The 9,308-nt window shown below is 58.8% G+C and overlaps 1 protein-coding gene across 3 annotated transcripts; it reads left to right on the top strand.

The window, feature by feature from the left end:
• The first annotated feature begins 1,460 nt into the window (after positions 1-1,460).
• Positions 1,461-3,902, top strand: LY6H (lymphocyte antigen 6 family member H). 3 transcript variants are annotated; one of them, XM_017883388.1, is made up of 4 exons: positions 1,461-1,663; positions 2,101-2,228; positions 2,896-3,015; positions 3,332-3,902. In XM_017883388.1, exons 2-4 carry the CDS (start codon positions 2,162-2,164, stop codon positions 3,565-3,567), a joined length of 423 nt encoding a protein of 140 aa, XP_017738877.1. In that variant the 5' UTR covers positions 1,461-1,663; positions 2,101-2,161; the 3' UTR covers positions 3,568-3,902. The 3 variants fall into 3 exon arrangements, with proteins under 3 accessions (XP_017738877.1, XP_017738875.1, XP_017738876.1); XM_017883386.1 differs by having other exon boundaries at positions 1,474-1,614; XM_017883387.1 differs by lacking the exon at positions 1,461-1,663 and adding an exon at positions 1,755-1,876.
• The last annotated feature ends 5,406 nt before the right edge of the window (positions 3,903-9,308 follow it).

The following is a 9,308-nucleotide window of genomic DNA, read 5'->3' as shown; positions in this document are numbered from 1 at the left end:
TTCACATCTGCCTTCTGTTCAGTGGGCAGACTTTGGGGGTCCATTATTCTATTTACTTCTTTCTTTATGGACTCAGATTTCTTTTACTTTCTTGAGAGCTCTGTATGTTTTGAAAAGAACTGTGTTTGAGCCTTGATCTAGCTCTTGCCCTCCGCACCTTATGAATCTCAACTCCTCATTCAGGTCTCGGTTAAAATGTTAGGTCCTGGGAGACGCTTTCCCTAACCCTGAGGCAAAGCGCGCTCCTGTTGGTGGTCTCTTGTCTATCTCGTCCTTGCCCCCACCCCTCTGCAGCCACACACGGAGAGGAGGTGTGCAGTCCCTGTAGCCCAAGTTGCTTGGGTTCCCAGCTCAGCTGTGTCACCTGTCACCTGCGTCACCGTGCGACCCTGAGCAGGGAGCTCCGCTTTTCCGTGCGAGTCTCCTCATCTGTGAGATGTAAACGATACTATCTGCACATCAGGGCTGTGGTGAGACTGTAACGAGATAATAAATACGAAGTGTCTCGAACAGGTGGAATCCATAGTACATGCTCAATAAATGTTAGCTCTGACTGTCACATCCTGCAAAGATATGCTGCAGTAGGGATCACCATTTATCGAAGGTGAGAGTCAGGAGGGCAGAAACTAGGTCTCTCTCTTCATGCCCTTTCCCAGGGCCCAAGGCAGGGCTAGGCCAGCAGGGAGCACGCAGTAAATATTTTCAGGTCAAATGAAAGGGAGCAGGACCAAAGATCCGGGCTTCCCCAGTGCCCTGGGAAGGCGGATTTCAGGCACAGGGACACGTGCAAAAGCACAGCTTTTCGGGAGCTGGAGGGCAGGGTGGGAAGGCCAAGGAAGCCGAGAAACAGGTCCAAGGCTCGGATCCTCTGGCCAGGATTTATGCCTCCGAGTGTGGGAGTGTTTGGCGACAGAAGCCCCTGGGGCTGCGGCTTCTGGTGGGGGTCTTCATGGATGCTCAGGGGAGGAGAACGGCCTGGAGCCACTGGAAAACGGGGAAACGGGGATGAGGTTGGGGAGGTGGGGAAGAGTGGGGAGCAGTGGGGAGCAGTGGGGAGGGGCAGGGAGAGGGAGGGGGAGGGCCGGGGCCTCAGGGCGGGAGTCCTACCCCAGGGGTCTGCCCGAACCTGGGACCTGCCGCGAGGCGCCGCGCCGGGTACTCCCCTCTCTGCGTCTTTGTGCCCATTTTGCCTTCCTTTCGCAGTAAACGTTCTCCGAGAAATTCCAAGGGATCTCAGCCCAAAGCAGAGGGGGAAGGGATCCTGGCCACACGCCCTGGGTAGGGGGGCCGCGGAGGCGGGGAGAGGCAGGGGCGCCGCGAGGGAGGGAGCGGGAATACCGAGGGAGCGAGCGCGCGCGGACAAGGGGCGGCGGAGGCCGGGCCAGCTACCTGCGTGGGGGCCGCGCAGCCCCGGCCGCCGCCCGCGCGTCTCCCAGCCGCCCCGCCCCGCGGCCGCCCCGGCTCGCGCCCGCCCCTCGCGCGGGGTCCGCGTCTGCGGCTGCGTTCCCCGAAAGACGAGGCTGCGCCCGGATTCCGGTCCGCAGGGAGACCGAAGGGCACAGCTCCCCGCGCCGCGCACGCCGCCCGAGCCCGGAGTGCGGACACCCCCGGGATGTGAGTGCGCCCCCCGACCCCGAGGCCCGCGCTCCACGCCCCATCCGCGGTGAGCGCTGAGGCGCGCGCGGAAGGCCAGGGGAGGGGACTCGGCCCGGGGTTCCCGGCCCCCCAGCCCAGGGGTGGGGGTGGGGACCTGGCACTCGCCCCTCCCCCCAGTGGCAGGTCCCACCCGTTCCCGCCCCTGCCGTTCATTCCTGTCCGGACGCACCTGCAGCTCCCCGGGGAGAAGAGGACGCCCCCCCCTCGCTCCCCCACACAGGTGCCGGCGCGGGGCGGGGGCGTCTCCAGCTGTCACCTCGCCCCAGAGGCCAGACCTCTCCCGGCGGGGATGCTGTGACGGCGGACACTCTGGGAAGGGGCTGGGGGTGGGGCTCTGCGAGCTCCGAGCGGACTCCGGCCTTGGATTCCGGGGAGAAGGTTGCATCCAGAGGCTGGGAAAGGGGAGGGTCCTTGGGTCTCCTGACCGATGCTTCTCCCCTTCAGGTTTGCGCCCCAAAGGACCCGTGCCCCAAGCCCCCGCGCCGCCCCTAGGCCCGCCCGGAGCATGCTGCCTGCAGCCATGAAGGGCCTCGGTCTGGCGCTGCTGGCCGTCCTGCTGTGCTCCGCGCCGGGTGAGTAGGGGGCCCGCGGGCTGGGTCAGGTGCGTGGGAGAGCCCGAGGCGCCGCGGGGGAGCCGGGTGTGGGGCCGTCACCCTGTGACGGTTCCCACCGCACTTCCCATAGAGCCCACGCCCCCTCCGGGACCCCAGCGACCCCAGCCGGCCCTCGGCCCCTCTGTCCTGGCACTGGGCTCTCTCCAGTGCTCTTCCTCCAGGGCCTGGAACTGGTGGGCGGCTGGCCCCGCACGGAAGCCCCTGGTCATCCGTCACCTCTGAGAGCCTCCCGGACCTCCTTTCAAATCCAGTTTGGTCCTTCACAGCTTGGAACCCACAGAACTCCTGGGGGATATGTGAAGCGGGGTGGGAGTGTGAGGGTGGCACTGTCGGTGTGGGGTCTGTATAGCCTGCGTGTGTGTGTGGGGGTGTGTGGGTGTGTGTGTGCACGCACGTGCATGAGGGCTAGGGAGGGGCCTTAGGGGCTCCCTTCAAACTGCCAGGATGGGGCACAGTTGTTCCAGGGCCTCTGCTCCCCCTCCAGGGGTCATGAGGGCCTGCTCATTCCTGTGGGGTAGGGCTCTCCCAGGAGTGCCTGCAGCAGGGGGATGGGTGAGGGACGCAGGGGGTTGCCTGGGTTTGGGCCCAGTGCCTCTGGTCACCCTCCTCCCCATGCCCTGCCCAGCTCATGGCCTGTGGTGCCAGGACTGCACCCTGACCACCAACTCCAGCCATTGCACCCCAAAGCAGTGCCAGCCGTCCGACACGGTGTGTGCCAGTGTCCGAATCACGGATCCCAGCAGCAGTAAGTTGGGACTTAGGGTAGTGGGGAATGTGCTGAAAGCCAGGCTCTTGGGAGAGTCAGAGGTGTCCTCTGAGCCCTTTTGGCTTGGGACAAGAGCGAGAGAGTGGGGCTACAGGCAGGATACTGCCCTGCTGTCCCTCCCTGGCTCCTTGGTGACCTTTTCCATCTAGTTGGGGCCAGCGTGGGAGGGTGGAGGGACTCGGCTCTGCCTATCTGGGGCCCCGAGCTGATCCGAGGGGCCTGGGCTGGGTCCTTGGGACGAGGCAGAGAGGGCCCAGGAGGAGCCCCCGTCGCAGGCCGTGCTTTCTCTTCCCAGGCAGGAAGGATCACTCGGTGAACAAGATGTGTGCCTCCTCCTGCGACTTCGTTAAGCGACACTTTTTCTCAGACTATCTGATGGGGTTTATTAACTCTGGGATCTTAAAAGTCGACGTGGACTGCTGCGAGAAGGATTTGTGCAATGGGGTGGCCGGGACAGGGCACAGCCCCTGGGCCCTGACCGGGGGGCTCCTGCTCAGCCTGGGGCCCGCCCTCCTCTGGGCTGGGCCCTGAGGTCTCCTCCTTCCCACGGGGCTTCTGAGCTTGCTCCCCTGAGCCTGTGGCTGCCCCCTCCCCAGCCTGGCATGGCTGGGGCTGGGGGCAGCCTTGGCCCAGCTCCGTGGCTGTGGCCTGTGGCTCTCGCTCTTCCCCCAACATGAAGCCTCCCTGTCTCTCCGCCAGCTCTGAGTCCCGGGCAGCTGGACATCTCCAGGAAACCAGGCCATCTGGGCAGGAGGCCTGGGGATGAGGGTGGGGGGGACCCCCAGGTCCCAGAGGGGAAGTGAAGCAACAGCCCAGCTGGAAGGGCGTCTTCTACAGAGAAATAAAGTCACTTTTGAGTCCTGAGACCCGGGTCTGAGCCTGGGTGTCGGGGGCGGGAAAGGGGTCCTGGCAGAGAGCTGGGAATGAGGCGCTGAGGGATCTGCGGGGCTGAGGACAGGGCGGGCGCTCAGCCACGCTCTCGGACTCTAGGGCTCAGGGCACTGGGGTGCTGGGTGCTTGTGCTGGGGCTGCTTGGTCCTGGTGAGGTTTAGGAGCCGTTGGGGTGATGGGGTGAGAGCTGAGATGAGCAAGATCACAGGGTGGGCTTGGGGGAAGGTGCCGGAATCCTGTGAGCACACCACAGACACCAGACATGCCCACAAACGATGGTGCCCACGCAGGCAGCATGTGCACACACACTCGTGCCCAGACACGCACACAAACAGTGGGGCCTCACGCAGCCAGCATGTGCACACACACCTGTGCCTGCCCTGCTCGCTCCTTCACACACACAAACCCGAGGCGCCCTGCGCACATGTGCTGGGGCATGCACAAAACTGGCACAAATTGGCGTGTCCCGGTGCACGTGTGCACACCCACATGCGAATGCCCATGTCTGTGCACACCCACCCTTGTACACTCAGCGTGCAGTGCAAGATGTGTGCCTCCTCCTGCGACGGGGCCCTTGCAGACTCACGGATGAGACCATGCATGCTGGCCTTCTCTTGCCCCCCACCTCGGCTGTCTCTGCCCCTGGGGGCTGCTTCAGGCAGAGTGGAGCCCTCCTGTTCCATCACCCTGCCTCTTTGCTGCACATCACTCCGGCCACTCCTGGCTCTGAGTTGGGCTCCTGAGGTCAGTCCCTGTGGCCAGGGATTGAGGAAGCCCACCCATCTCTCTGGGCTGGTCCAGAGGGACTGGGTGCTGTTGGGTGAGGGGGCAGGGAAGACTCGGCCTGGGGAATGTTGGAGTGATGTCCTGATCCTTCCCGCTCCAGTTTCAGCCCTGCACCCCTGCATCCAGCCCAGCCTCCCACACCCACCGGCCACCACGCTGGATGCTCCACTGGCAGCTCACCTCATGGCCCAGGCTCACCACACAGCGCTTGGCAGGCAGCACAGGGTTTCTCTGAGGCCTGGGTTCTGGCCACGGCTGCTTCATGCCACCTGTGGCTGACCCAGTCTCGTGGCCACTGATGGGTCCTGAACTCCTTCAGGAAAGCGGTGGTTCCTATAAGGGCTGGACTTGCATGAGGGATGGCGAGGAATTGGGTCCAGGGCTGGTGAGCCAGAAAGAGAGAGGAGGCCTGCGGTCCTGGGCATTGGCACCGATTCCCTGCTGGACACAGGCAACGGGCTTTTCCGTAGAAGGCTGTCTGCTCTGTGATGCACTCTCGCCCCCGCCCCACCCTTCAGTAAAGTGTGCTGCTCTTGCTTGTGCCTGGTGTTTTGGGGGCTGGGGGACTGCAGAGAAGCTGAGAATTCCCAGCAGGCAGGAAGCCCTGAAGCGACGGAACCCCCCAGGGAAGCCTTAGCCAGCTAGGGAGGCCGTGGACAGGCCTCCCACAGGGGTGAGGCTTAAGCCAGTTTGAGCCATTAAATAATCATACACAATCAGAAGGGCATGCCCTCACCTCTCCCTCGCCTCCCACCCTGAGGGGCTGCCAGGGTGGGACAGGCAGGAAGCTGGCCGGCTCCCAAACTGCTGCCGGCACTGGCGAAGTCGGTCTCCCCATCTTGGAAGGAGTTTAAGTGTGTGGTCCCCACCTGCCAAGCCATCTTCGAAGGGCTGAACTTCACTGTCCACATGAAGCCCTTGGTCTAGCGGGGCACGTGGACGGTGCTGAGACATTGATCTGCTCCCAGCCCTTTCTACTGAGCAATTCACCAGCGATGTCATCCCAGGGCCCTGTGTCCAGGTCGACAGGCTTTAACGTCCGCTTGGGTTCCCCCAGATGAGGGAGCTGTGCATTTGTAACCGTCCCTTATCGGTGGGTGTAGGGGTTTGTTCTCAAATGTCTACTGTCAGCAACACTGAAGTGACCCCCTTTGTCCTCATACCTCTGTGGGCTCAAGTGGTGATGGGTGTGGGATGGATGCCGAGAAGTGAGCAGAAATCTGATGCAGTTGCTGCTTCTGAAGGTTCAGACACACTTACTAGCAATGAACGTTCAAACCTTCAGGAATGTTTTGCCCACCTCGTGGACAAAGAGAATCTCCTCGTCCTCTGTGGCAGCCACGTGGGCTTCTCCTCTCTTGCCTGGTCACACCCTTTGCCCGTGCTCCTTGTCTTTGTTGCTTGTCTTTGTCCTACTGACTCTCACTGCCCTTTTGTATATTCCGGGGACACGAATCTTCCCTGCGTTATACGTCCTGTGGATATTTCCTTGCTGTCTGTTGCTTGTGTCTTGTTTGTGGTGTTTTCAGTGTGCCTTTATGGATGTTTTAACGTTGGATGCAGTCAAGTCTGTCTAATTGTTCTTTTGTGGTGTGGAGGCTTCATGTCTTAGGATAATTTCCTCTACCTTTATCTTACGAAAAGAGTTCCTTATTTTCTTCTAATATGTTTACAGATTTGGTTACTGTGCACAGACAGCCTGTGCATCTGGAGTTCATGACAGTGTGGCAGGAGGTAGGAGGTTCTTCCAAATGGCCACTTTTCCTCCATGTCATTTATTAAATAACCCGCCTTTCACCTGTTGATCTGAGATACCGCCTTTATAATAGAATGCCTTCCCACATGTGGCAGGCTGTTTCTGAGCCGCTGCCCACTGGGATTGCACTGGTTGGTTCGTCACGGGTCATTTCGATGCGATGCCGTTTCAATGCTGGCAGCCGGGTGGCATGTTTAACACTTGCTAAGGCAAGGGTCCCACGTTATTCTTTTTAAACACTTACTGCTACTTCTCACAATTTATTCTTACAGATGGGTTTTGGGATCCATTTTGCCAGTTGCAGAAAATGCTAACACTGTTAGCACTTCAGCGGGACTGTCTCTTGCATGTGTGGCTGGGGGAGCTGTGGTCTTGGCTGCTTCAAGTCTCCCGCTCGGCAGCTCGGTGTCTGGCGTCTTCACTCGGCCTCCTGAGCGACGCCCCACTGAGTAGGACTGAGTGATGGGCTGTGCTCCTTCCTTGATGTACTTATTACTAGGTAATTTATGGTTTTTTGGTGTTGCAAATGAGATTTCCCTTCTTACCTTTACATTTAACCTGCCATTGTTGGTGCGATGAGTGGATGCTTTTTATTTTCTCGTGATTTCTCTTTGAAAGTCTCCCACTCTGTTGAAGCAGGTGAACTGGGCCTGCTTGCTGCCTGAGGGGGGAGCTGATAGGACAGAACACCGAGGTCCCCCGTACCCCTGGCCTGGTACTTCCAGAAGCCTGACCCACCTGGCTGTGGGTCCCTCGGAGACAGACAGTGAGACAGAGGGAGGCGTCTGAGGAGGAACCTTTCAGAACATCTCAAGACTCTCCCAAATCAAGAAAAATCACGCTTTAAAGGATGGAAGTTAGTTTTATTCAGAAGCCTTGCTGAGGATTGCAACTCGGGGGTCTTTCCTAGAGTTTCTAGTAGGCTGCTCCAGAGCTGTTCCAGCCCAGTCTGCGTGTGGGCAGCGGCTCTGCACGTGCCCAGGCGTGACAGTGGGGCAGAGCCTCAGGGCTGGGTGTGAGGCTGCATCTGGCCACAGATCCTAGGGGCATAAGAGAAAATCCTGTCAACATTGTATTTCATGCGGGAAGAAGCAAGAGTCAGGATCATTGAACTCGTCTTTCTAAAAACGCCGTGACTCAGGCAGGAGACTAGGGACCCGGTCCGCAGCCCGCTCACGGCCTCCGGGGCACCCTTCCACAAGCTGCACCCAGTCGCGAGTCAGGGGCTCGGGAAATCCTGCCCTCAGGCGGGATGTACACACAGCTTCCTACATTTCCTACTTTGTCTCACAACACAGAGCGGGAGGGAGGCACTACCCTCCAACCAGGATGAAAGACCCCCTGGCCCAAGCAGGGGAAGGGGAGCTGCTGAGGGCTGAGGCTGGGATGAGTCCCAGAGAGGTGGCACCCGGCATCCTGGGCAGCAATCCCAGAGCACCAAGACCTCAGAGTGGCCGCGGGTGAAGGTGGTCAGGGCAGGTGGGTCCCTGGCAGCTTCAGAACCAACAGAGGATGGGGTTAGGATGCAGACAAAGGAGAAGCCATTTGGTGGCAGCCGGTGTGCACCGGGCATTCGCCAAGGGCTGAAGGCCCAGGGCCCAGGGGTGTCTCCACAAACACCCTGTGTGGACAGATTTGCCATCCTGCTGCCCACAGCCCTGCACAGACGCAGCCCTGGGCAAGAAGGCATGGAGGGTCGCAGTCACTACAACTACGTCCCTGCCAGCCGGTAGGGTGGAGAGGTCTAGGAATAGAAATTGTAGGAATAGTAAAGTCGTGTTTCTCGTTCAGCTGTTTGTGGGCTGTGCTCCACTACCCAAGTGTCCCCTGGGGGCCAGTATCCACCAGAGTGAGTTTAAGCAGAGGACTTCACAGGGGGTTTGCAGGGAGGGCTGGGGCCTCTGGCTGCAGGCATGGTCTCCGGGAAAGACCCAGAGCTGGCCTGGCTGGCACGGCCACTGGCCCTGGAGCAACATGCTGCCCCGCCCCTGTCCAGGGAAGGAGCACCCCACCTCCGTAGCTCTCCTTAGGACTTCTGCCTGGATGTGTCTCCCCGGCAGAGATGAAGTCGCATAGCTACACCCTAGGGCCTGGGAGGTGGCATGATGTAGTTCCTGAATTCTGCAACGGGAAAGTGAGATTGATGATGCAGAACTTTCAGGATGTTCAGAGCATGTTCAGGTGACTTGAGGCAGCCACAGATGACACCACAGGTGCAGTAAGTGAGGGCTGCTTACTTCTGAATGCATATCTTCCTGAATTCCATGATGAGCAGAATCTCTTAGATCTTCAAGGGATATAACCATATAATCGGCAAATAAAGGTAATTTGGTTGCTTCTTTCCCGGTACTTACATTGCCTGTTCAGCTTTTGTTTCTATTGCCTGAGCTGAGCCCTCCAAAGCATGGCTGAAGAATAGCAGTGACCAGGGTGTCTGTGCTAACGGGAGGTCTTTCATGTTACGCCACAAATTAGTGTTTGCTGTTGGATTTCAAAACCAGTCTTTATTCAGTCTAGACTCTTTACTTATTCATATTTCATTTAGCTTTTTCTTAGGAATGGCTGATGAACTTAAAAGAAATGCCCTTTCATTATCTATGGCTCTAAGTCCATATTTTCCTATTTAATGAATAGTTAGTGCGGCGAGCTCCATTGCTAGATTTCCTTGTGGTGAGCTGCCCTGGCATTTGTGATGTGTTACTCATTTAAACCACTGCCAGATTCAGATAGCCAATATTTGGTTAGGATGTTTGCATCGCAGATACCTGCATCACAGTCAGGCTGAGATGTGTCTGTAGCTTTTCTTTTGATATCTTTTTTTTTTTTTTTTTTTTTTTTT

Source organism: Rhinopithecus bieti, unplaced genomic scaffold (genome assembly GCF_001698545.2).
Source record: "Rhinopithecus bieti isolate Rb0 unplaced genomic scaffold, ASM169854v2 scaffold_13617, whole genome shotgun sequence".
NCBI classification, from domain to species: Eukaryota; Metazoa; Chordata; class Mammalia; order Primates; family Cercopithecidae; genus Rhinopithecus; species Rhinopithecus bieti.
The sequence above is the reverse complement of the archived record's forward strand: the minus strand, read 5'-3'. Positions and strand labels throughout refer to the sequence as shown.

What these genes read in the sequence shown, in the direction of transcription:
- LY6H (XM_017883386.1), top strand. An exon ending in CCTGCTGTGCTCCGCGCCGG is followed by an intron (nt 2,229 to 2,895) that starts GTGAGTAGGGGG and finishes TGCCCTGCCCAG; the next exon opens with CTCATGGCCTGTGGTGCCAG. An exon ending in AATCACGGATCCCAGCAGCA is followed by an intron (nt 3,016 to 3,331) that starts GTAAGTTGGGAC and finishes TTCTCTTCCCAG; the next exon opens with GCAGGAAGGATCACTCGGTG.